At 42.5% G+C, this 27,958-nt stretch overlaps 1 protein-coding gene across 1 annotated transcript; it reads right to left on the bottom strand.

Moving 5' to 3' along the window:
• Positions 1-409: 409 nt before the first annotated feature.
• On the bottom strand, positions 410-27,950 carry SECISBP2 (SECIS binding protein 2). The gene is made up of 18 exons (XM_081930502.1): positions 27,786-27,950; positions 24,338-24,483; positions 21,941-22,202; positions 20,421-20,526; positions 18,811-19,046; positions 17,583-17,646; positions 16,605-16,750; positions 15,050-15,184; positions 11,928-12,029; positions 10,949-11,089; positions 10,361-10,490; positions 7,984-8,153; positions 7,119-7,260; positions 5,348-5,507; positions 3,719-3,939; positions 3,359-3,513; positions 2,252-2,453; positions 410-534 (listed from the first exon to the last, which is right to left on the bottom strand). The coding sequence occupies exons 1-18, from the start codon at positions 27,813-27,815 to the stop codon at positions 470-472; spliced, it is 2,613 nt and encodes an 870-aa protein (XP_081786628.1). The 5' UTR covers positions 27,816-27,950; the 3' UTR covers positions 410-469.
• Positions 27,951-27,958: the final 8 nt, after the last annotated feature.

Below are 27,958 nucleotides of genomic sequence, written 5' to 3'. Positions count from 1 at the left end.
AGCAGAGGCCGGCATCACATTCTTGGGTCTAAAGGACTTTGCTATGGCTGGAGGGTAATCTAAATAGGTCCGCTTCCATCATTCCACTAGCACAGGCCACCAACTTCAGTGCAGAAGGAATGAAACCACTGCATTCTCCAGCATCAAAGAGCCCGCAAACAATCTCAGAAAACCCTAAGGTACCTTTAAACAACCAAGTCAGCAGTGGCTTTTTAAGGTTTAACAAAGCACGTTTCCAGAACGGCATGTTCCATTGTGATTATTTGCCAGGTACAATCATAAGACAATTTTTTAACATTATAAGCCATATTGTTTGGATAATTAATCATAGATAATTTAGTTATTTACATATCTATATATACATACACTTAATTTTTTTGAATTAAAGAAAAAGTCAAATAAGGCCAAATAAGGTAGTCTTGATTTACTGAGGTTCTTCAAAACCCAAGGTCAACATTTCAGAAGTTGACTATTTTTCCAGCTCCAGTGTGTATGGGTTATACTCCTCTTCAAGCTTCCGCTTCCAGATTTTAACTAGGAAAAAGAATGTATGAAGGTTAGCGTTACATCTTTTTTCAGACTAACAAATGCAAGGACAGCTATGGGGATGCAATGCTTTGTTTGCACCACAGCCTTGAGAAAACTGCATTTGGAAATGCTTTCATACACACTTTAAACCTTCAAATTGCTTTACCAGGCACTGAGATCCCCAAACGCTTGATAATTCAAGGACTCAAGGATTAGCCTCCTTACACAGGAAACAAGATAATCTAGGCGGAGGAACTGGGCCAGGTTTAAAGAAGGGGAAGGACAGAGGCTCCATGCGATAAGAGCTTTGCTTAATTTGTTGTCAGCTGTCAGTTATCTATTTTGTATTGCTTTTAGTTATGCTCTTCTATGAAAGAAAACATAAGCTAGAGAGCTCTAGGTCACACAAACTTTTATAATGCCCAGTCGAATCTATCGTTTGAAGCAAAGTTCATCAGAAAAGAGAATGCAGCTAAGACTGGAAACTGTAGAGGGCAGCAAAGCGAGATGAACAGCCCCATATGTTCCGTGACACAAGAGAAAGGAACAGCTCGCTTTCACTCTCCGAGACACAGACAAGCAACAGTCAGACTGGCAGGGCTCCATCTGAAAACAATCGCACGGTAGCTCAGTGGCTCAGCACTCTGAGCCCCAGAACTCCGGAAAGATCAGTGAAGGATTAATCCTGTTGTAGAGGAAGTGCGATGCTCTCACAAAGTGATGTTTGGCATCCGCAAAATAAACATGGTGGTTGCTATCGCATCAATATTTCCCGTGACTGGTCAAATGCAGCAAAACGATAGAATAAAAATATTTCGACCCGTATGAAGAAAACCCAAAGAATCACTGACAGCAGGTGCAAAGAAATCACGTTCTCAGCTGGAGGTAGCTTGGAACTGAGGTAGATTTCTGCAGGGAGATCCTACAATGTTGATTAAGTTTGGTACCCAAAGATGATGGATGGGCAAGAAGGTTGGCAGGCCTGAGAGTGTTTACCATAATGCCAGCCTTCAATACAACAACTGAGATGGACAAAGCAACGCTTGTTTTGCTTGTGAGGTTTGGTTTCCCCAGACAGGCCAACACCATTTTCTATTTCCCTCTCACACACGCTCCTTTGCATATGGGTATCATAGAACTCCCTGCACACTGTGCTGGTCACCCACCCCAAGAGGCCTTGTCATAGCAATTTCATAGCCAGAAGAGACTGGTTGGGGGCAGCCACTCATATTTATGTGGCCGAAGTCACTGTACTCGGCAGCACAAAAGGCAACACACATGGACGTGAGATTGTTCCTTTTTTTTGAAGTGAGCAAAGTTAGCACCAGCATATCTAACAAATCAAGAAAGACCAGAAATTAAAGACTTGTGTCAGACCATTCATGTTCCAAACCAGGGGTAGGCAACCTAAGGCCTGGGGGCTGGATGCGGCCCAGTCGCCTTCTCTCTCCGGCCCGCAGACAGTCCAAGAATCGGCGTGTTTTTACATGAATAGATTGTGTCCTTTTATTGAAAATGCATCTCTGGGTTATTTGTGGGGCACAGGAATTTGTTCATTCCCCCCCCCAAAAAAAATATAGTCCGGCCCCCCACATGGTCTGAGGGATGGTGGACCGGCCCACAGCTGAAAAAGGTTGCTGACCCCTGTTCCAAACAGTCAAGATGGCCGATTAATACCAGAGAGAAGACTGCCCACATTAAATCACGCGCACACACAACTCACTGTAATTTGGGACATCCTCATCAGATTCTGGAAGGGGCACTTCACCAGCATCTAGTGGACTGGGCTCTCTACAAAGGGTTTTCAAGTTTGCAGAGTCACTTTCCTTCTCTTCTTCAGCTGACTCTTTCTGCAATGCCGCAATCATTTCCTTATAGGCCAGCCTCGCTTCCATTGTCAGCTCCACCATTTTGTGAAAATAGTCCTAGGGTATAAAGGCAGCGAGAAACTAAGATCGGATTTTGGGTTAGTGCTTCGCCAAGCTTTCAGCATTTTCTCCACAAACCCAAGAAGGTAACATGCTCCACAATTTTATTTCACACTAATGTTGAAAGAGGAGAAGATCAAAGATCCCAAAATTGTTGTTCAGTGGTCCCAGCAGCAGAACGTTGTTGAGGATTTATTTGTTGATTCCCCCTAAGCTCTATTTGTTCAGGTTACTGCACTCAAACGTGCGGAGGGTGATGGGAAGGGCACTAGTATGAAAGTAAATAGAACACCTCAGCAGGGCTAAGGTGATTTAAGGACACAGTACTCCCAGACAAGGATGGTTAATATTTTTAAACATTTCAGCATGAGCTGCCAAAGACTTTAAAAGCTTCTACAGTGGTACCTTGGTTCTCAAACGCCTTGGTACTCAAACAACTCTGAACCCAAACACTGCAAACCCAGAAGTAAGTGTTCCAGTTTGCGAACTTTTTTTCGGAAGCCAAACGTGCTCCGTTTTGAGTGCCACACTTCCGTTTTGAGTGTTATGCTGAGGTCTGTCTGTTTTTGCTATTTATTTTGTGTTTTTGTGGCTCTTTTTGTTTTGTTTTTGTGACTGTGTGTTCAGCTACTGATTGATTGTACGACTGTAGTACACTGTTCATTTTATGGATCAATGGTCTTGTTAGATAGTAAAATTCATGTTAAATTGCTGTTTTAGGGGTTGTTTTTAAAAGTCTGGAACGGATTAATCTGTTTTGCATTACTTTCTATGGGAAAGCGCACCTTGGTTTTGGAATGGACTTCCGGAATATATTAAGTTGGAGAACCAAGGTACCACTGTATTTAAACTGAAATGTATAATGCAGAACAGGGTGCAACGGCAGCTTTTGCAGAACTCACCTGAGCGCCATCGTAACTGAAAATCCCCACCACGCTGACTGGCACGGCTTTGTTCACGCAACGCCCGAGAGCTTTGCGATTGAGAGCAAACACAAATGGGATGTTCTGTTCACAAGCGGAGTCAATGATGAGATGCAGAGTCTCATCCAACCCACCTGGGGTAAAACAAATAGAGGATTAAAAGGAGGAGGAGGCATCAGAACTGGTCAATTTCATTATCACTGCTGGCAAAAGGGCTTCATTCGCCCAGATACATCTTAAGAGAAAACCAGCATCGCTTGTTCCTTCAGCTACACCCCTCCACCGGAAATCTGATCTGCATTTGCTTCAGTTAGCGATACTTTTAATAGAAAGGCTCACCCTTTGACTGGATTCTTTCACAGTTGGGGGAGATGATGACACATTTCAGCTTTTTCAGCTTCAAGTGTTTCAGCACTTCTCTGAGCCCCATAACAAGCCGGCGCTTCGTCTTGGCCTTGACTGGGTCTTTCTGATAAAGGCGGTCTTGGAAGCGCACCAACTCTTTCAAGAGATCTGTTACGCAGCTGTCAACCTCTTTGCTGAGTACTTGGGTGCAGTAACTAAAGAAAGAACCAATTGTTTCAGTGTTATGGCAAGTGTCTGATTCTCCCCACGTTCCTTTCTTTCTCATCCACTCTATCCAAAGACACACACACAAAAAATTAGCAAACTATAGGTAAAAGGTAAAGGTACCCCTGCCCGTACGGGCCAGTCTTGACAGACTCTGGGGTTGTGCGCCCATCTCACTTAAGAGGCCAGGGGCCAGCGCTGTCCGGAGACACTTCCGGGTCACATGGCCAGTGTGACATCGCTGCTCTGGCGAGCCAGAGCTGCACACGGAAACGCCGTTTACCTTCCCGCTGGTAAGCGGTCCCTATTTATCTACTTGCACCCGGAGGTGCTTTCGAACTGCTAGGTTGGCAGGCGCTGGGACCGAGCAGCGGGAGCGCACCCCGCAGCAGGGATTCGAACCGCCGACCTTTCGATCAGCAAGTCCTAGGCGCTTGAGGCTTTAACCCACAGCGCCACCTGTGTCCCTATATCCAGAAGTAATTAGCATGTTTGTGTCAGTACACCTTTCAACCAATGTCAGCGACTGGGCTCAGTAACTGGTTCTGCCCCGACTGGGCTAGGCGACTGGAGCACTTTCAGAGACCTTCCAATCCTGGAAAACCGGTCTCAGTGCCCTGGACTCACAACTGTGCATTGTGAGCACCAGACTCATGCAGACTAAGTAACACTGAAGCTAGCTGTGAAGCATAACTCCTTTTATTTCTAATAGCTACTACAAACTAAAGAACTACTGGCTTGCATGAATGTTACGGCTCCCACTCAGCCATCTAGTCACTACATAGATAAGACTCTCTCCACACACACAGTCAGGCAGTCAGGCAGGAACGGAAGAGTAGAAGAACAGTTTCTGCCCCCTCCTTTCTCAAAACATCAGATCAGGAGATTCTGTCAATGGGAGGGGTGAAAATATCAACAGTTTGATATTTGAAGGTCGAGAAATACATGTATGACTAAGAGTCAAAAGCCTTCATGTAAACACATTAGGACATGGGTCGGCAAAGCCAGATTAGGCCCAACTGCCTTCTGGACCCTGCCCTGCCTAGAGGAGGAAGGGGGCTGGGCTTCGTTGGTGCCAGCAGCAGCAGCGCTAGAGCGGCCGCCATTTTAAGCAGCCCCTCTCTGGAGCCCTTTCGCGTGCCACACTCATTGTCTCTCCACCGCCGCCAGCCCCTGCCGCTCACAAGACACAGGTAAGTAGCCACCGGGGCTCGTGCTGCTCTTGCATCATTCTTTTCCCCAAAATATAGTCCGGCCCCCCACAAGGTCTGAGGGACAGTGGACCGGCCCCCTGCTGAAAAGGTTTGCCAGCCCCTGCATTAGGATATCACATTCAAACTAAGCTCAACAACAAAAATGCATGGACAGGATTGGCATGACCAACACCAGAATACTTACTCTCTAAACCTTCGGCTGTGGATTTTGGGAAGGTTGGAATTCAGCTGTGTTGGGACAGGGGAATTATTCGTGGATCCACTCAGTGCTGTACATTCCAGTGACACGTCTGAACTATCTTGGGCTGCAATTGCAGGATCTGTAGGGCCTTCATCTGCGCTTTCTGAATCCAAAGGAAAGTTGAATACAAAAGGGGTTATTTTGGTTGAAGAGGAACTTCAGTTCACTATTAGAAACCTTAGGAGCTTGTTTCAGTTTCAGCCCAGGGTCAAGATGAAAATGGCGTGAAATAAATGTGCTTAAGAGCCCTGAAGAAAAAGAAGCCCTGAACATATATGAAGGGACAACTGCAAAAAAGATAGACAAGGCTCTGGCCTAGGGCAGTTTCACTGTTTTTACAGATATCCATTTACAGTTTAGGCAACTTTTAGATTTAGGGAAAAACAACAGCTAGACCACAAAGAGCATGGCATGCCTTCCATATTTATGATTTGCAGTTTAAAGTAGGCAGAATGTCAGTTTTAGCAGTAAAAAATTGTAATAGCTACACAAACTATTCAATATTGCTGGAGAGCTACCCCAGTGATAAATAGGGTCACATGCACTGTTTTGACCACAGGGCTTAAAAATGCATATTAAAAACATACAAGCAAATCATTAGCAATACATGAAATAAAGGGATTGAAGAGAACTGTCTCGACAGCTATTTCTGCCAACGGCAGGCAAAATCTCCCATAGGATGTTGGAGCAAATAAACTGAACAAGGCAAAACAAAGGAAGAGGTGTCCTGTGACTTGGCAGACCTTTCCATTTCAAACTTCCACTTCTTCTGAAAAGGCATTTGTTCAGGAGGAAATTCAATCCCAGTCCCAAACAAGAATACTCAGTTAATCTTTTGGAGGTTTAAAGAATAAAATGGGTAAAGAACAATCCCAGGTTTGGTCTTGGTTACAGTTTGTAGTTAGTTAGCTTTACCATGAATCTGAGGTTCAGACAACATGCTAAGCCAAACCTAGGCTCAGTGCAGCAGTAAAAAGGACAGGAGAGGAGAACAGTGGGTGTGATCTCCTCTGCAGGAGTCCACATCTCACTAAATCATCGTTTGAATTACCATGTATTGCAAGCAGCTCATTTTGACCTTTATTTTACATTACTGTGGCAGCTGCATCTCAGAAAACACTACTGCAACAGCTATTCAGCAAGATGGAGTGTTGAATTTTTCAACTTTCGAATTCCAAAAATGATGGATGCTAAAAAGTTGTAACATGACTTGGGAATTCAAAATTAATATAATGTAGCTTTGCTAAATTATATACACATGAGAAACATAACGGCTACATCAGAGGCCAAGAAGTAAGTTGGCAGCTGATGTCCAAGAACTAATTAAAGCAATACTTGATTAAACTAGTTGATTAAATTTATTCTTAAAGGATATCATTACTTTCTAATATCATTTTATGATTACAAGATAATGTTGTAGGCTTAGTAGGGTATGTTTTATGTGGAGAAACTATTCTTTTTTATAGCATTACCTGACATTTTCATAAGATAAAATTATTTGGTTTTCTGAGAGCAGTTTATGCACTTTATAATTATAGATTTACCAAACTAAATGTTGTCCGGTCACAAAAATAATCGCAGATTTGAATCCCTCACACCCAAAAACCAATTTTTAAGACCCCTTGCTGAATAAATTTGCAAAAGCAGCATTTCCATGCTTAGACACCCCGTGGTCAGAAATGAAAACGAGCAGCACCCCTGATTCAAGAGATACCTGCTTTGGTGTCCTCAGAAAATGTCTGATTCTCAGTCATCTCAGAATTTGCAGCCTGCTGGACAGCATCACCCTCATTTGGTATCGCCGTCAGTTCCAAAAGGTGCTGCTGTTTCCGCTGTTCTCTCTCTTTCAAAATAATCTGAAAAGGAAACACTCCATTGCAATATAGTTTCCAGACAAAGTTCTTTATTTCTGAAATACTTTTTGAGCACATATGTATGTACTTTACAGCCTTTAATGTTTACGTTTCCATGGGAGTTGGGAGAAGGCTTGATTTAATTTGAAGAGTGTGGCAATTTTGAGTTATCATTCAATTTGCTTACCTGCGGCAATTGCTTTACGCCACTGATAAACCAGGCAAGTTGCTAACTGCATCTCCACTTATAGCCATTTAGGGAGAGACCTCTTTCAAAAATTAAACTGATGGAAACACTCTTAAAATATTCTCCTTTTTAAATTTTGTTCTAGTTCATATAAGCAATACATGACGGTTCTACTGGCAGACTGAAAGGTGGGTCGCATCAGAGTGCTAGTGTAGAAAACATTAATATAATCACTGCAAGCTGCCCTTTCAAATCACCTTTGGGCTGTTCTAGTCTTATAAGGAATGGATTAACCCCAAATTAGACCTGCTCACTTCCCTCCCACCTCTGGGATTAGATAAGATTACGTAGTTTAGTTGGTCCTTTCCTACAGCAACAATCTGAAAGAACTTCACACTTTTTCCCATTATTATTATTTTTTTTATAAAAAAGACAAAGTTATAGCCAGGCACAAACCAAAGTAAGAAATACCGGTCTGGCTAAATTTGAAAAGGCAACAGCTACACTAAACTTTAATAAAGGATTATTGCATGTTGTACCTTTTTGAGTGACGTTGGCTTCTTCGCTTTAGGGACCTCTCTCTGCTTTCCCTTCTTAACCAAGGGCGCACTTGAGTCCAACGGGTTGTGTGGGGTCTTCCCTTGGTTTAATTGCTGACTTTTCGTTACCGTCACGGGTTCCTTGGAATGCAATGTTACTGCGCTACCAACTAAAATGAAAGCAAACCTGCTATCAGGTGACAATGGCCAAGTCTGAAATCCATACTTAACTGGAAGCAAGCACAATCAGTATCAGTTGGGACTCTACTGAACAAATATGTTTAGGACTGGAGCATAACTTGGTTTTCGCACTCAGCTCAGCACACAAGCTACACAGACACCCAGGTATACATATAAAGAATGCATTCCTTTCCTGATTCAGCACATTACAAAGTGTGCTTAGCTTCGTCAGTGTGGCTTTCAATTTCAACAGGTCTGTACTGTGAATGCTGCATTTTTGTAAAATACAGTGGTACCTCGGGTTACATATGCTTCAGGTTACAGACTCCGCTAACCCAGAAATAGTGCTTCAGGTTAAGAACTTTGCTTCAGGATGGGAACAGAAATTGTGCTCCGGTGGCGCAGCAGCAGCAGGAGGCCCCATTAGCTAAAGTGGTGCTTCAGGTTAAGAACAGTTTCATGTTAAGTATGGACCTCTGGAACAAATTAAGTACTTAACCCGAGGTACCACTGTACCTCATTACTTAAATCTACTATAACCTTTAAATAAAACAAGCAGTTCTTATTTATGTATCTGAAAAATACAGTAAAGGTAAAGGGACCCCTGACCATTAGGTCCAGTCGCGGACGACTCTGGGGTTGCAGCGCTCATCTCGTTTTACTGGCCGAAGGAGCCGGCGTACAGCTTCCGGGTCATGTGACCAGCATGACTAAGCCGCTTCTGGCAAACCAGAGCAGCGCACGGAAACGGAAAATACAGTACAATATGGCGAATACTCGGGAAAGCTCAGTGGCAGATCATCTATTTTGCATGCAAAAGGTCCCAAATAGGGCAGCAAATGTCTGAAACTCTGGAGAATCGCTGCCAGTCAGTGTCAGCTAGCTAGATCAATGGTCTGAGTCAGTATAACAGCTTTTGATGTTACTGAAAGTATTCAGTAGTAAACAGTCTGGTTTAGAATTCTTTCTGGACAAATGCTACTAAATTATCTTGGAATTTCTTTCACCCATGTGTTGCTCTCCTTCCAGAATGTGCTTAAGCCCAATCTTTGATATCACTTATTGCAAGCAAAGCAGTTTTGTAGTTGCATTGCATGGACATAATACTTAGAGGAATCATTAAACATTAGCACTTTATCTCAGTGGAGACATCTGCTGTATTTATTATTTCCCAAAGAGCACTTCAGATCTGTGAACAAAGTCTGACATGATTTATTGTGGACAACTTGCATGGTACAAGCAAACCCTTTGCTGATTTAACAGCTGTTTTATCCTCCACATAGATGCATGCCATCTTTTGACAATTTCTATACTGATAGCAATCTAATTCTGTGAATACTGAAAAATCCATAACACTTTAAGCACTATTTCCCCACCACTTTTGGAAAGCAACGGTAAAGAATTTCAATCAACATAACTTTATGTGCTATTACACAGACTGTGATTAGCAATGGGAGCTTCTGCAGCATACAGTGGTACCTCAGGTTACATACGCTTCAGGTTACAGACTCTGCTAACCCAGAAATAGTGCTTCAGGTTAAGAACTTTGCTTCAGGATGAGAACAGAAATCGGGCTCTGGCGGTGCGGCGGCAGCAGAAGGCCCCATTAGCTAAAATGGTGCTTCAGGTTAAGAACAGTTTCAGGTTAAGAACGGACCTCCGGAACGAATTAAGTACTTAACCTGAGGTACCACTGTACTTTGTATTGTAGTTCGACTTTCTTAGATGCCGGATGAGTAAAACCTTCCTTCAAAAGATAGGCTATTACTTTGAAATGTGGACTTGGACTCCAGACTAAGGCTTTCAAAGTATAGCATGTAAAATTTGACAGTTATCTATTTATAGCCAATCATTTTGATAATACTCTCTCTCCCAGCTATTGAATTACAAAAAAAAAAACCCTGTAGAAAACTGACCATCCTTAATCTTCATAAATAAAAACCACCACCTGAGAAACAGCTGAAGAGAAATCGTTATACTTCCAGTAATCTCTCCTAGACATCAGTGTGTTCAGGAAATTGCAGTTCATCTTTTTTATTTTACTTCACAAAGCTGGCTTCTCTTTCATTCTGCCGGACCTTTTCCACTGTAGTGAATTCTTGCAACGTTTAGCCTACCTCAGGAGATAGCCATTGTAAAAATAAAAAAAGGACTCTGAAAAAGCATCATACAACGAAAGCAGTCTCAAAACTTCTACCTGAAAGCACCACAGGCTTGGACGGTTTTGATTTTTCTGAATATTGTTTTTGTTCTAAAGCAGCCAGCATCCCTCCCAAATCGAGCTGCACAGGATCCTGACTCTTCTTTCCACTGCTCTTGGGTGTTTGCTGCAGGAGAAGAAAGGGAAACACATTTCATCCCCTTTGGTCTTGCATTTTATCTAGTGAGTAAAATTTACGTGCACATACTTAATTCATAAATATTACTTTTGTTTTGAAGCGAGCCAACCGCCCTTCTGGAGGTTCCCTCATTGCGAGAAGTGAGGTTACAGGGAACCAGAGAGGGCCTTCTCGGTGGTGGCGCCCGCCCTGTGGAACGTCCTCCCATCAGATGTCAAAGAGATAAACAACTACCTGACATTCAGAAGACATCTTAAGGCAGCCCTGTTCAGGGAAGTTTTTAATATTTAACGCTGTACTGTTTTTAACACTTGATTGGGAGCCGCCCAGAGTGGCTGGGGAAACTCAGCCAGATGGGCGGGGTAAAAATAAATAATAATAATAATAATAATAATAATAATAATAATAATAATAATAATAACGTAATGTGGAAAGAACAATTTTACCTGCATTTTCCTTTTGTCTGTTGGAGTAGGCGGCACTTGCTTGTGAGCTTTTCTTGCCAATGACGTGTCTGAATTGGGAGCTACCAATTCATTTTGAGGAGAACCAACGTGAGACTCAAACCCAAATTCCCTTGTTCTTCCCTTTAAAGTACAGAAATACAAGACAAATGTGTACATAAAATATTAAGAAATAAAGGGAAATTGGTACGCTAGGTTGTAAGAAAGTATATTAAATGTAAGGTAATAATTATAAGTACATTCAAAATCACAAATGTCAACTATATCGGGAAATGATGGGAAGTCTATATTTATTTTACTTCAGTTTGTTGTTGTTGTTTTATTTTATTTTATGGACCATTGTAAGATTTTAGCTTAGCTGATATCTAAGTGGAATTAGAAGGTCAAATTAACATTCTAAGTTAAACTAATTTAAGAATATATATATATATATATATATATATGTATGTATACATGTATATAATGTGTATGTGTGCAGTTAAATCTGTATTGACATTAATGACTTTCAATAAAGAATTTTTTCATCAAAAATAAAATAATACAAGGCAAATGCTATGAACGAACAAAGAGGTGTGCGCAAGCTACACTCAGATAAATATCTCAAGAGGAAGATTTTTGGAGTTTCTTTGCTGCACAGGCCCACGACTTTGACAGTAGCCAGATTCTACAGCAGAAAACAAGCTCTAGCAGTAAGGACTTCACATTTCAAATCTCAGTTCCTCTAGAATAGCCGCAGCACCACACACGAAATTTAAAGATTTCAACATTAAAATGTGGGAACTTGTTTTGCCACCCTCACGTTCCGCGCCCCCTTGCGAGTCACACTAGATTATGCCACGCCATAATCTAAAATTTGATAGAGTTGCCGAGTTCTGAAATGGCTGAAGAGTAAGAATTGCCAATAAGGTAAAACAAATGGGGAAGGTTGGCTAGAAGTGCAAGGTAACTGAAGGTGCCTTACTTCAATGTGCTCCTTGGTAAGTGGCGTGGAACAAAACTGCTTTTGAGCGTGCCTGGTTTTTTTGTCAGTAGCAGCTGCTAAGTTTGGAAATTCTTCAACGTCCTGAGGAAATGGAAATAAAGTGTTAATTTAGGCAACATTACACCATGTTGTTTACACATTGTAGCATACACACAATTTAGATTAAAAGTGGCCTTCCCCACTTCAGCACCCGGCATAGCTGTCAACTTTTCCCTTTTCTTGTGAGGAATCCTATTCGGAATAAGGGAATTTCCCTTAAAAAAGGAAAAACATTGACAGGTATGGCACTTGGGACTATTTGATGTGCTAGCATTGCTGTGCATCCTTCATATTCTAGATCAGTGATGGCGAACCTTTTAGTGCCCAAACTGCAACCCAAAGCCCACTTACTTATCGCAAAGTGCCAACACGGCAATTTAATCTGAATACCGAGGTTTTAGTTTAGAAAAAACAACTCGCACATTAACATCTTTTGTCTTAAAAGAAAAACACAGTAATAGAGTTTTCAGTGATACAATTTTGTTACTGCAAGGTAAAAGTTTGCATCTGGCATGCTTTGGAACAATTAATGTGATTTTTTTGCTGTTGAACGCATGCTGATAATTTGTCTAACCTTGCTGAACTCAAGGTAGCTTACTCCCGAGTAGGAACAACAGACCGGCGGGAGGCCCTGGCGCATCAAAAGTTGACGCCTGCTCAGCCCCTCACTTGCCAGGGTTACCATGGCGCTAAATGCACCCGAGAGCAGAGCAGGAATGCGGGTCAGGCACAACCGAGCTTGATGGCGGGGAGGCAGAACCAGCCCAGGGGCAGCTGTTAGGTTTGGTTGCGGTGGCAGATGGGCTTGGTTGGTGACTTGATCAGCGGTCCCACAGGCTTTGGACGGAGCGGCAGTTTCCCGGAGCAGCCCCAAGGGTGAAAATGGTGCCCTAGCAGCGCTGGGACCATGCTGGAAGCGCCCAGGAGCCTCCTGCAGTGCTGGAGCATCAGTTTCACCCCCTAGCTATGGCCCTACTTGGGCAACGGTGCGCATGCCCCCCGAGAGGGCTCTGAGTGCCCCCTCTGGCATGCGTGCCATAGGCTCGCCACCACTGTTCTAGATCTTTATTTTTTTAAAGAAATCAAACACTTTATATCAATATGTTTCTCCCTTCTCATTGATAAAGGGGGGAGGGAGAGAAGTTGCTGGAAAACCACATACGACCCCTGAATTATTTGCGACGTGTAAAAAGAACCTGCAGTATTTGGGAGCTGGTGTAGTATACAGTGGTACCTCAGGTTACATACACTTCAAGTTACAGAGTCCACTAACCCAGAAATAGTACCTCGGGTTAAGAACTTTGCTTCAGGATGAGAACAGAAATTGTGCTCCGGCGGTGTGGCAGCAGCAGGAGGCCCCATTGGCTAAAGTGGTGCTTCAGGTTAAGAACAGTTTCAGGTTAAGAACGGACCTCCGGAACGAATTAAGTACTTAGTCTGAGATACCACTGTAGTAGCAAATAGCGCAGGGGTAGGCAACCTAAGGCCCATGGGCCATAACCGGCCCACAGGGGTCATTTAACCGGCTCCCAAGCTGCCCCCGAACTGAGCTGCCTGCTCAGCAAGTCCCCGCACGCTGCGCTAAACTGGGGCAGCATGGTGCAGGGACTTGCTTCTGCAATGCCGGAAATTGCGTCTGAGCATGCTCAGATGCCGGAAATCAGGGCCGTGTACATGCAGTCCAGCCCATAGAGGGTTCTCCGCTGGAGTGAACCGGCCCAGACAGGGTAAACCTTGCCGACCCCTGTAATAGCGCAATCCTAACCGTGTCTACTCAGAAGTAAGTCCTTGTCATGCCCATGGAGTTAGGATTGCAGCCGATATCCCCAGGCTCTAAGTATAAGGAACTCCCAAACTCTGAACCTCTCCTTCGCCATGCAGTTACTAGGTGACCTTAGAGCACCTTCACACTATCAGTAATATGAATATATGAATGCTATCTTACCATACAGGGTTATGGTAAGGAGTGCAATATGATAATGAATGTGAAATGCTTTTAATGTTACAAAGCAAAATATATATGCTGAGTACTCTTAATTACAATAACTATTTATTATTATTATTATTATTATTAACAACGAGCATGACCCAGCCGATGCTAAGCACTTTCAAGTCCCATTCTGTCAACTGAACAATTAAAAATGTGTTTCTCCCTATCCCACTGGAAGTGAAAATGTTATAATCTCTGGCTGGGGCTTCTGATCAGTGCAAACACAAATCATTTCAGCTGTAGGATACTACATGAAATGCTTCTACAGCTTGCTAAGCTAAACGACTTGTGCAAAAATGCCACAGAAGAAGTTACTATTTGTGAAAACAAACAAACAAACATAAAATCCGAATTCACACATTCAGATTGAAAAAACAAATCCTTATGTGGACAAATTTACTTGTTTATCTGTCTGTGATGGGGATTGTACTGATCCAAAGAAGTTAAAATATGCTTAAGGTATATCACTCAAGATTATCAGACTCGTGAGAGTCCTTGTATCATGACACGCAGAGTACAATTACGAATGCCTGTAATTTATACAAGGTTATCACTATACACAGCACTGTAGACAATAATCAGAAAGATGACGAAAGATCTCTGCCCTGTGAAGTTTACCATCTAAAAGCAGAGGAGACAGGAAAACAGCAACTTTCAACTCTTAAGTCAGATCTACTAGTGTAGGGGTGGCGCTTTCCTGATGTTGTTGGACCCAACTCCCCCCAGGCCCACCCATCATGGCCAATGGTAGGTAAGGGTTGGTGGGACATGAGAGAAGCCTTGGGGTCACACCACTAATCCTCACTTGAAATACAGGTTTTTAAAAAATGTGATCTGGAAGTGCATTATGCCACATGGATTGTTAAATGCAGTACAGCCAAGGTAGACTTGTTTGACCTTATGATAATCTTTCAAAATGTTTCACTGTCCTATTTGATAGATAAAAAGAGACACTGTGTTTGATCACTAAGCATAGGTACTCCTTAATATCTGCAACTTCAGGTTGATACACAGTTTGCTTAATGGCCCATACACAAAGCTTTTGATGCAACCAGAAACCCAACTTCGGTACCTCAATTCTTGGAGGTTCTTGAACTATAGTGATTTGGCTCTGAACTTTCTCTTTCTTTTTCTTCTTCTTCTTTTTCTTCTTCTTATCTGCCATTTCTTCAGCTTCATGGTCATTAGCATTCTCTCTTGTTTCTGACTATTGCAAAATGAGTAAAACAATACAGGATTTTGAAAAGTTACACTCAAGCTCGCATAGCAATGAAAGCTAAAGTTAAGACATTAAGCTGACGGAATACAACTCTATCTTTTTCTCATAAGCCTCTGATCTGGAATTATAGGATATGAAAACACCCCCTAATATATCTATCTGTCCACAAAATCTTTGTTCTGTTCCCTAAGGTCTGTTTGTTACTGTCTGTTTCAGATTGTTCAAATCTCCACTCAGCCATGAAGCTCACTGGGTGAACTTGGCCCAGTCGCTGCCTCTTGGCCTAAACTACACCACAGGGTTGTTGTGGGGATTAAATGAAAAAAGGGAGATCCATGTGCACCATCTTGACCTCCTTGGAGGAAAAAAAATGGGATATACAATCAATCAATCAATCAATCAATCAATCAATAGTACCTCCAGAGGGCCAGGAGACTTTCTGGAGAGGGGAGTAATAAACTTTAGTGCAGATAGCCAAAGGCTTTTCTAAATCTCATATCCATCCATACCGCAAACTAACATATATACACTGAAATTGTATATAAAAATATGTCATACATATATATTTACACGCCATATTTACTGCACACAAAACTCAACTCAGTTAACATTGTGAAGAGTAACAGAAAAGCTGAAGAGAAATCAACTAAAAGAACAGAAAACTGCCACGTGATTTGAGAAGCAAGAGATTATTAACAACAGGAGTCAGAGCAGGTTCAGTGAAGCGACAAGAATTGAATCCGGATTAAAAATTATCTAAACAGAAAGCAAATTAAGGCATCAGATAGCATGTTGAAGAACATTCGAAAGGAAACCAAACACACAAAAATAAGACAAGGTAGAAAAGAGTCAACAGAAGCTTGTTTTCCATCCCAAAGTGGGAGAAACATTATAGTAAGAAGGGTAAATGCAAGAGGAATGTGAAGAGTTTAAAAAAGAGGAGCTAAAAAGGAAGAACAGTTGGAGCAAGAGATTTTAACTAAAAGGCTGGAAGACAATCTAGGACAGAAGAAGATCACAGAGCAAGATCATGAACTAAGATACAAGTCCTTTGGAAATTATCAGGAAAGTGGCTAGGCACAGTGCAATGAGGAAAAAGGTGTATATATATATATATATATATATATATATATATATATATATATATATATGAAACTTTAGCCTCTAAGAAGTGACTGACTCAAGAGAAAGTGTGAAGTCCAATGGACATGAAGGGTGCTACAGCGAATTAAGGGTTTAAAAGAGAAAGGGAGAATTGATGTTTGTTCTTTCTGTCCCATAAGACCATTTTCTCTCAACACATTATTTTTTCAAATAAATCCATTAGGGAGTTGAGTCCGGGACTCTGGTTAGCTGCTATTCCGAAAGACAGTAACAGAACACTGGGTTGGAAAAACCATCATCCTACCTTACGAACTTTGGGAACCTCATCTTCTCCTTTACTGCCAGAATTATTACCGGCAGGAACTGTAGCTGGAGTTGAAACAACTCTCTTGGGAGCTTGCGACAGCACCGTGGCCCAAGACACAGCAGGCCAAGGGGACACCTGAGAAACTGATGTGAGACAGAACAAATTCTTCACTGAATGAGACAAAGACAAATCTTTAGTGGGGCTGTGCCAAATGTTCACAGGGTTTTTTCCATTACAAAAGGTGCAATTTTGAGAGATATACAATAAACAGCAACATTCTATATTGATCTTTCTAATGTAGCTATTTGAATGATAAAATATTGGCCCTTTTGCTTTGATGTATTATGTGCTGAAATCTAAAAAAAAATACTGTATTTTTCGCTCTATAAGATGCACCAGACCACCAGACGCACCTAGTTTTTGGAGGAGGAAAACAAGAAAAAAAATATTCTGAATCTCAGAAGCCAGAACAGCAAGAGGGATCGCTGCGCAGTGAAAGCAGCAATCCCTCTTGCTGTTCTGGCTTCTGGGATAGCTGCGCAGCCTGCATTCGCTCCATAAGACGCACACACACATTTCCCCTTACTTTTTAGGAGGGAAAAAGTGAGTCTTATAGAGCAAAAAATACGGTACTTCGGTCCAAGATTTGTATGACACGCTTCAAACAAATGTTTAAACAATTACTTCAAAACAGCCCAGATACTCTGTAACCTCCAAAGGATTTTCTTCAGCCAGAATAACAGGGTTGTTGCCAACTAAGTCCTACTCAGAGTAGACCCACTGAAATTCATGGGTGTGACCAACATAGGTGCATTAATTTTAGTGGATCTTCTTAGAACTTAGCTGGATACATGCCAATACCTTTTCTCTACCCTTTCAAAGCATGCTTAGGTTGAAGTTTGCACTTTAGACCTTAAATGAACAGAATGCTATATCAACAGTAAAGAAATATTTATTACTACAGATAGCCCTTACCTCCAGGATCAGATGAAGAACTTAACGGTCTTGCTGGGAAATGCTTTTTCAGAGTTGTTTCTCCCTAAAGTGAATATTTCAGTCTTTAGCATAAAAGCAAGGCAGCAACCTGCTGTGTCCCGCTATCCAATCCATGCAGCAGTTAAAAGATCAAAACTTGTATTAAACTTCCTGGAACTGAGCTCACATTCGAATTCTTTACCTTGGCTCCTAAACTTACAAGTATCAATAAAAGATATAAAAAGTTCTTCCAGTGGAGGTGCGAAAACCTTTGCTTTCTTCAAGCAATTTACCAAAGCTGAAACTCATCTTTAAAATTGTGACATATTTCATCTTCAGAAAAAAAAATGGGGGGGGGGAAGGGGAGAGAAATGGAACTACCTTCTTTGTTTATTATATTTCACCAAGTCAATAAAAATTGCCTTGCAGGAAAGACGTAGCCTGACTTTATCCATATGTTGCTGAACTTTTGTTATACAAGGGGCCGATTCACATGGCCATCATCTTGCCCTTATACACACTAGAATTAATGCTTGATCAATAGTTTATGGGCTTCCCAAACAACATGTACTCGACAAGGATGATTTTTAACATTTGCTAAGTGCCTCCTGGCAGAGGGAATATAAACCACACTGGATTCGTGCACAAGATGTACTGATCTCACCATGAGGGAACTACAGAAATTACTGCAGGGAGAAATAGTACCATGAGTCACCATTTGCAGGAATTATAGAAACAGGTACAAAATCTAAAGATTAAAAAAAGAAAGAAAATGAAGTGCCTTTATACCCTAGGAAGTCTAACCATGCCTACCTCTCTCTGTAGCCCAAAATGATTTCCTGTTGAGTTCTATTGTTCCTTCCTTGGGTATAAAATATAAGTCACCAGAACAATAATATTCTTGATGACCTTTCGGAAGATTATCTGTTAATGCTACAGGGGAGAAATGATCTTCAGAAAGATATAGGATTGCCTTTTTAAGAAAAGGAGAACAAGGACTTACAAAACTAATAGGACAAATAGCCTTTAGGAAAATCTGACTGACAGGTGAAGATTTCAGTTCTAAAGCTAGTCTAACATGTAACAGGATGTGATAATACTGAAAAGAAAAAGTGTCTATTTACTCTTGCATATTTCCCACTATTTTTAAACATGCATACATTGTTCAGGCAAGTAGCTTCATATTAACACACTATCATTCAGCATCTAAGCCTATGAAATAGCTAACCTCTTTGGTTATCAGAGCTGAAACGGCCGGTTTTCCTGGAGGTTTCGGAGGCAGCTTATCTCCTTCAGCCGAGCCCAGTGGCCCCCATGCACATTTTTTAATATCCAGCAGATCACTACTTCCCAAGCCTTGCAATTTTGGAAAATCTGAGAGGGTAATTTCAAATGCAGGTTCCGGAAGACACTCAGCAGCTGGAATTTGCTTGAACTTCCCATTCGCTGCTTTAATGGGCCTGTCTTTAAAAGAAAAAGAAAAAAAGAGAGTTTATATGCAAAGTAACGTATTTCTCCACGATATGTAAATAGTTTATTGCTTTTAGTAATCATTACACATCACACACAATGCATTTTAGCAAAAAAAAAAAGTTATTTACCGTATTTTTCGCTCCATTGGATGCACCGGACCATAAGAGGGGGAGAACAGGGAAATTTTTTTTTTCTTGTTCTCCCCCTCTAAAACAAGGTGCGTTCAAGGTACATTCACCAGAGCTTGTGGAGCTGGCGGTGGGGGGAAGCGCTGCTTTCCCCCACCGCCAGCCTCAAAGATCCCTGAAGCCTTTGGAGCGCAGCGCCCCGCTGCCCTGCAGAGGCTTTGCGCGCAGCCGTCCCCAAGCTAGAGCAGCGAGACGGAGCCCTCCGTCTCGCTGTTCTGGCTTGGGAACAGCCTTGCTAGCTTCTGCAGGACAGCGGGGTGAAGGCACCCCGCTGCCCTGGAGAGGCTGTGCGCGCAGCCATCCCCAAGCTAGAGCAGCGAGACGGAGTGCTCCACAGTGCTCCGTCTTCCTGTTCTGGCTTTAGGCTTAGCGGCGCAGCCTGCATTCACTCTATAGGACGCACACACATTTCCCCTTAATTTTTGGAGGGGAAAATGTGCGTCCTATAGAACGAAAAATACGGTATTATCTCATTCATACTTGGATCCTGCTTCACATCCCAATGAGAGAACAAAACAGCTAACAATATTGCACAAGCATAAAATAATGAAGTTAACAACATCTTAACCACATATAATCAGTAAGTAAAGGAAAGGTAAAGGTACCCCTGCCCGTACGGGCCAGTCTTGACAGACTCTAGGGTTGTGCGTTCATCTCACTCTAGAGGCCGGGAGCCAGCGCTGTCCGCAGACACTTCCGGGTCATGTGGCCAGCGTGACGAAGCTGCTCTGGCGAACCGGCACCAGAGCAGCACACGAAAACGCTGTTTACCTTCCCGCTATAAAGCGGTACCTGTTTATCTACCAAACTGGGTAAAAATGATACACTCATGGGGGGGGGGGGGTAAGCTACAAAACTAGCAAAAGTCTTGCACTTTAATCCAGTACAAGTTTCAGAAATATGCCACTTTGGGTCTGAATCTGGCTTCCCGATAGAGGCAAGTTCTAGGCTCTGTGGTTTAACCCACAGCGCCACCCGCGTCCCAAAACCTCATTATTCATGTTAAATTGCCATGTTGGCACTTTGCGATAAATAAGTGGGCTTTGGGTTGCAGTTTGGAAACTTGGTCTCCAAAAGGTTCGCCATCACTGCCCTAAATCATACACTGGCTTTTTCTGCAATTGCAGAACTTCTACTCACACCAATGTGCAAAATACTGCAATTCTTATCGTAGTACCTGCTTTAATAGGATTTCTTCCATGCAGAGCTGTGTAAGGTGAACACTCTGTGGATCCATCAGATCTCTTACTCTCCCATTTGGATTCATGGTCTTTTGAGCGCCTCTGTACAAAATAATAACACCACCTTTCAATCTTTTTTAAAAGGGGCTTAATTTTTTATGTCTATATCTATATTCCAAACAAAATTTAAAAAATTCCTTCCAGTTAGCACCTTAGAGACCAACTAAGTTTATTATTGGTATGAGCTTTTGTGTGCATGCACAAAGCTCATACCAATAACAAACTTAGTTGGTCTCTAAGGTGCTACTGCAAGGATTTTTTTTTAAAAAAAATTTAAACGGCATACCAACACGGCTACCTACCTGTAACTAGATCTATATTTCAAATTATATCAGAGCAGAATTTCAGTACACAAACACTAAAAAGTAGTACATAATGGTATCTGTTGCTCAAGAGCAAATGCAAAAGGAATATTTTTTTTTATCTGTACAATTTGTTTTTTGCACTTTTCAAAGTCAAGCTACAAATAATGTTAAAGTTGTCACTAGAGGTGCATTAAACATCCAAAGAAGCATTGCAACAAGCTTCACTTAGCTATTATCCAATATTGAATTTCCTGATAAATTCAGGGTTTCAGCTAACTTTGTCTAGTTCCTCTAGGCATGTGGTCCTAGCTTACGTATATCTTTCAGTAACCCCTTAAAAAACCGCCCCAACCCATCTGTTGTGCCATGGAGAAGTGCAGATCATTCAAAGCAGGAAGGGCGTCCTCATAAATTGCTGGTCCACTTTTCATTTCCAGTGCAGTTTTCTCCAAAACGCACACTAGGAACGTGGGCTGATTATGACAGCCAATTCTTGCTTTAGCTGCCGAGCATTTTATAAAGCTCATGTTTCTCACAAACTGTTGAGTAGCAGAGGGAAAACGCAGGCCTGCTACTTCAACAGGGCTAAGTTTCTGTGGCAGGGTATTTGCTAGACAAATGCAAGGTGGGCAGGCTGCTCCCTGCCTTGGATAAGGTTTCATTTGTGCCCAAGCAGACTGTTCCACTAGAATCTGCAGAGCTGCTCATGTTGCACACAAACCTGGGCTATGAATGTTTCGCTGAAGTTTAACAGCTAACAATTTGTTTCAGCTCTATAATATTAGCCAGTATATCTAACCTGTAGAGACCGCGGCCGCTGTTTGGTAGAGTCAACCCACTCACTCCCAATACAAAGAGAATCAGAAGCTAGTTATGATCAGTCACTGAAGGTCCCGCACAGATCCCTAGTAGCCACAGGCACTGGCAGGGACCAATGAAAGCTGAAAGACCCATTGTGGGGGGGTGGGGAAATGCTGGGGGGGGGAGTACTCCACCTCTTTGAAAATGGAGCGCTAAAGAAGCCTGCTTGAGGCCTGGGGTGATGATTGAAGCCTGGGGTGATTTGACAGACAGGATTTGGGTATCCTGTCCCTTCAATACAAGCTGTAGCAAGACAGAAAGGTGTTATCTACTAGGCTGTCTTCACTTACCTGGCAAAAAGCTGCAGCGTCTTTTCGGATATGAGGAGTTTGTTTGGCAGAGTCTCTGTCCTGTTTCAAAGAGCTGTAAAGCTTAGGGCTGTTGTTCGGACACTGAAAGTTGGTAACTGCATATACATTTGGTGCAGCATTAACTGAATAAGGAGAACTGGTATACTCCCCAAGCGAACTACATCCCATAAGGCTCTGAGATCGATATTGAGAATGAGAGGTGGCAGTATCCCAGGGCGCATCTTGAGTATGTGTCTGTTGTCTAAATTAAATAAACATATTATGATTTTTTTAGTTGGACACATGACAAACATGACAAGGTTTGCAAGGAAAAATAGAATGAAAACTAATGCTTGGGCTGTAACAGAATTTATCATATGATTACAAAACAATTTCTATTTAAGCCATAAGCATAATAACCAATTTATTTTACTAACACGGGTACCCCAAATCTGCCTTGGAGGGGGTGAAAATCTCCCTCTGCTCAGCTCTGACAGCTTCCCCACCACCCATGGAGGTGGGGGAATGAAGTCCTGCCATCACGGAACTTCATGCAGTCACCTGAAAGCTGGGCAGAAGCTGGCGGCGATCAGCACAAACCCACAAAATGGGGCTGGGGAGAAGGAGGATAGTGGTTCCGGGGGCCAGCCCTGCTGCCCATCACATGATGGCAATAGGTGTGCTCTAGGTTTCTTCACTGTGTCATCTTGGGAGCTGGTACAGGGAAGGGGCAATATTTCCTTTCCCACTTTCTGCGCTGACTGGTGCTGCTCCAGTCACAGCCAACCAGGCGTTTGGATTGCAGCCCAAGCAACCCTTTGAGAAACAGTAACCATAAAATGGTAGTGTTCAAAATATGTGGTGTAAGGCTGATCTGTTGAAATCAGAGGGGCATGCATCAAATTTAGGGTATGGAACTGCTTCCCTAAGCGGCAAGCAATAATATAATGAAAAGGTGTACATTATATTCAAAAGGTGATATCCTATTGCTGATCTTAGTGATGCTGTGCCAGTAAAAAGGTAAAGGGACCCCGGACCGTTAGGTCCAGTTGTGGATGACTCTGAGGTTGTGGTGCTCATCTCGCTTTACTGGCCAAGGGAGCCGGCGTACAGCTTCCGGGTCATGTGGCCAGCATGACTAAGCTGCTTCTGGCGAACCAGAGCAGCGCACGGAAACGCCGTTTACCTTCCCGCTGGAGCGGTACCTATTTCTCTACTTGCACTGCATGCTTTTGAACTGCTTGGTTGGCAGGAGCCAACTAATTACGGAAGAGCTAGAAAGATTTTTTTTTGCAGATTCTCCTTCTCCCAAGAAGTCTCCAGTGCCCTTCAAAAATATGTCCTGGGGTGGGTCAGGGAACTGTTCCCCTTTCACAATAATTAACTTTTAAAAGAGCATGATTTTGCCTATGGTGATTAAATGGTAGACTATATTTTTTTAATGGAAAAAAATTAGAAATCCCCAAGAAGCTCCATTGCTTCCAATGAAAGTCAATTAGCTCCCCACCATCCCAAGTACTTGAAGCTATATCTTAATCACACACAATTTAGAGCACCATGTTGCAAAAGAGCACACTGCATTCTGAGCCTTTAGAGCTTTAGGTAAATATCAAAGAAAAGCATGGTAGCCATATGACCACTGTAGAACTTATGATACACCTCCCAGGTATGCAAGCCTTAGGGGCTGTAGTGGGCTGGGACTTCTATCACACAGACAAATAACCCCATTTATAAGGTAACATGATTCTACACCCCACCAAAGAGCATGGTATGATTGCTAACCAATACACTGTGTTTTGGGGTCCGTTCTTGGGGAAAGTACTGCAATTGATTTAATTTGTTCAAATAAGTCAACCCCCTACACATCCTTAGTAGCATTAGACCAGGCTTTCTCAACCTTGGCCCTCCAGATGTTTTTAACCTACAACTCCCATCATCCCTAGCTAGCAGGACCAGTGGTCAAGGATGATAGGAACTGTAGTCTCGAAACATCTGGAGAGCCGAGGTTGAGGAAATATATGATTGCTAATATGCGGATTTTAGATTACTGAAAAAAGTTGCCAGAACAAACCCCCAATATGTATACCCAAAAACAATAAGGACAGTTTAAAACCTTCCCACAAAGCAGCAAAGAGATGGCTTTGAGAGCAAAATCCCAGTTACAGTAATTCCACATGTAATAGAACAAATGTTTAGGGATCAAAAGCCCAAAGTCACCATCGTCTTTGAAATGTGTCCCGTGAGAGGTGGGTTCAATGTTGTGGCCTAAAACATTGAATGAGCTTACCCAATTAATGACCAAAATGCACTTAACTTGCCAAACAGCTAAGGCATCTAAATTAAAGACTTAGGTATGTTAACAGTCCCCCAAGAAATGAGACGTAGAAGGGTACATACTTATCCACTGGTGGCTCTTGAACATATGGGTAGCATGTACCATAGTATGTAGGAAAGACACATGCTTCTGAGGGTTCTGACCATGCCACTGTTACTGCCGCATATTTGGGGACAAACGGTTTGACCTCTGCTGATAACTTGATGCCCTGAGAAACAAAATGGGTTTTGGCTACATGCACTTGGAGATTAACCAAAATAAGTGAAAAGCCCCATCTATGTGAACCAAACTGTCACACAAGAAGGAAAAGCTGGTGCCTTCTTCTTCTGCTCAACCAAAACGAGTAGGCAAAAATTAAATCTGTAACAGAACACTGAAAAATGCACCAAGAATTTTAGTGCTTAAGCAAACTGCTGCTTCAAGAACAGAAGTTTCATTTCACTTTTTAATGTAAAAACTCTGAGTGTATCTGGCTGCAGCACATGCAACATCTCAACTTTGCATTTATAAGGGGGGGGGGTGGAAACTAATCTCTGCAGCTGCAGAAAATACACTATAGGCAGGCAATACAGACACAATGCTGGTTTAGCTATTAAGAATGATTAGGAGACTAGAAGCAGGCTTCAGGCTCATGTGCACCCTCTGGCCCCAACTTTTCCCCTCTCATGCAAGAATTTCTCTCTTAGACACACACATGCCTTTACCCAGGTTCAGCTTCTTGGTGTGAAATAATGCTAAAGCTGGGAAAAGGGAAGTACAGAGAAGTATGAAAACGAAGAAGAAGAGCCTGCTTCCCACTCCCAATACCATCACTCTAATTAATGACCAACTAGCATTACATCTGCACTGGCCCTACAAGAATCAGAGAAAAGAAAGCATTCAGCTGACAGTCAAAAGTCTGTTGACTGAAACCCTCTGGTGGTTGTACTTGCATTTGAAACAAGAGTGACAACTGGACACTAAGGGTAGTATTAAATGCTAGACCTACTCAAGAGTGGGCCCGTTGAAGCCAATGGCCATTACTAACTTGGGCTCTTGAATTTCAATGGGTCTACTTTGAGTAGGACTTAGTTGAAAACAAGCCTAGAGGTTTCGTCCATAATATGAATAGTTGTGTTCTGCAGCTCATTGAAAAGATGGTTGACAAGAATTTTGGCAAACGTACCCTAATATAATAGAAGAGAAATAGAAACCGTGTACATATTGTTGCACAAATGCCGAGTTTACTGGACACATTATATGTGCCTGACCTATTTGTATTATTACATCAGGAACTAGTGTTCAGATTCTACAGCCAAAAAATATATTAGAATCACAGATTTTACAAAACTTTGTAAAGCAGCACCTGCTCACCACACCCAATATATATACCACCCATATATAGGGTGAACTTGTGGCTTCCCAATGTTGCTAGACTCCAACTGGCATCATCCCCAAACACTGGGCATAGTGGTTGGGACTGCTGGATCCTAAAGTCCAACAACCTCTGGAAGCCACAGGTTTCCCACTATTACCATTAAGGTAATGCTATGGTTTAAATTATACAGAATTTAGGTTTATATAATGGCTAAAATATGGAAAGCTACTTCATACAGAGTCAAGATTATTGGTCCATCCAGTTCAATATTGTCTACACACTGCCAGGAGGCAGCTGCTTCAAGCAAAAATAGTTCCGAGCCTTACCTGGAAATAACAGCTATTGAATCAGGGATTTTCTGCATGCAATATAAGTGTTCTACTACTCGCCTTCCTTACTACGGACAGAGATATGGAATGGCCCCAATCTAGCTGTTCCCCAGCAAAGTGAAACTAAATTAGTCAAGATTAAGCTTTCACGCTTGATTTCAAAGCAAAACTGCAAATTGTTCATTTGTTTCTATCGTATCATTTAAACAGGTAAAAACAGGACACTTCTACTCCAATCTGAGTGAAAAATTTTGATTAACTGCATTCAGAAAAGGAAAATATTTGAAGCGATTCTGCAAAGCACACATGGTCAAGAGTTACGCTGGAGTGTATGCACAACCTATCAAATTCCATGTGAAGAACAAGATTTTACTACTTCTCCCCATGGGAACATGCATCTCTAGCAAAGCAAAAATAATTTGTAATCCTTGAAGCTACTAGGCGTAATCTGACACGAAATTTGTAACAAAATCCTAGTTATCAAAATGGGTGATTGCTTCTAAAAACTTAGGCCATGCTACAGTAGTAAGCATTTGGACAAAATTACACATTACATGCAAACAAATAATAGTAACCAACTATTTTGGCTTAGCTTGCAAAGCCTAGGGTGGCATAGAGGAGTGAAAAGAGCAGCAGCTGTGGGAGGTCTCTTGCTACCATTTTTCTGCTCCACAGCATTTATCCTCTTTCGGTGTTTGTAAACTATATCTGCACTGGAAGGAAAGCACTAGCACCAAAAACTGTCACACTTCTAGAATTTTTTTCCTGGGAAAGAGGCAATTTCTGAAGGAAGCAAAAGCTGCTTCCCAAACCAGAGCCTTATGACTGACAAAGTCTTGACCAAGTTGGTTTAGTTCAAATCTATTTGGCCAAACCGTAATGTTGGGTTTCTGTAACCGTATCAAGAAAGGTGATCTGTTTTTATACATGTATTTTAAGTGCACGAGGTGCTACAATAGTTTATATTGTATATTGTGTTCTTCAGAAGAGTGGTATACAAATTAAATAAAAAACAAATAAAATAAAATAAAAACAATAAGTTGATGACCAGGACATACGACGCAGCCAGTATTCTTAAAACAAGCTGCGGCCATTCCCCTCTCCTGTCAGACGTCTTGCCTGCAAAGACGACAACAGTTCAGGAGGTGAAACTTGCATTTTGCGCGTTTGGTAAAAAAAAAATTCAACAGGTGCTCCTTTCCCTATTGCACAACCACTAAAAACAAAGCAGTAGTGTCCTGAAAAGAGAATGGTGGTTGCAAGCAGAAGACATTGGGGGGGGGGGGCAGAGAGGCAAGGCTTAAAACCCTGGGGGGGGGGAGTAGTCCTTTTAAAAAAATTCTGCCCAATATACTCAATATTGCACTTCTTCCAAAAAAAGAGAGGAAAAAGTTTGCAGTGCCTTCTCCCGATGACAGCAGCAGAAGACATGCCATATCAAACTTATTATTATTTCCTGAGCACTCCCCACTTGGGAGGGGAGGCTTGTTTTGGACTCCAGGTGTTGCTGTCCCTCATTTTCCTTTCTGCAGAGAGAAACAGACTTCTTTCGGGGTGATTGGGATTTTTTTTTTTTTAAGGGCATCCCCCCCCCTTTTTGTTTGTTTGTTCAGGACTCCTGCCAGGACCTGAGCCATAGAGACACACGTTAAGCGAGAGCAGGTACCAGAATGGAGCGCGCCTTTGCCTTTCCCCTTCCAGGACCTCTCCGGCCGCCGTTTACATAACAACCGGCCGCGGCGCGCGGGGAGGCTGGAGGGAGCCGCTCTTTCGCCTTCCCTTCTCCACAGACCCGGCCTCGCCGCCGCCGCTTCCCCGCCTTACCTCGCTGCCCGCTTCCCTCTCTGAAGACATGGCGCGGGTGGGGGGGGGGGGCGACAAAAGGTCAACGCCCCACCAACGGCGGCTTCCACCCTGCCCTTCTACCACCGGCCCGGCGGCGCGCACTAAAGACGCGGCGGGCGCGCGACGCGAGGGTTGAACCCGAGAGGCCGCGG

This window comes from Podarcis melisellensis, assembly GCF_964234715.1.
Source record: "Podarcis melisellensis genome assembly, chromosome: 11".
Lineage (NCBI taxonomy): Eukaryota > Metazoa > Chordata > Lepidosauria > Squamata > Lacertidae > Podarcis > Podarcis melisellensis.
This window is presented reverse-complemented; position numbering and strand designations above follow the sequence as displayed.

Excerpts from the sequence above, each read along its gene's own strand:
- SECISBP2 (XM_081930502.1), bottom strand. The coding sequence starts at position 27,815 with ATGTCTTCAGAGAGGGAAGCGGGCAGCGAG. Across the intron at positions 24,484-27,785 it reads AGAGGGAAGCGGGCAGCGAG|GGCATCAAGTTATCAGCAGA; the intron begins GTAAGGCGGGGA and ends TTTGTTTCTCAG. Across the intron at positions 22,203-24,337 it reads CAAGAGCCACCAGTGGATAA|ACAACAGACACATACTCAAG; the intron begins GTATGTACCCTT and ends TATTTAATTTAG.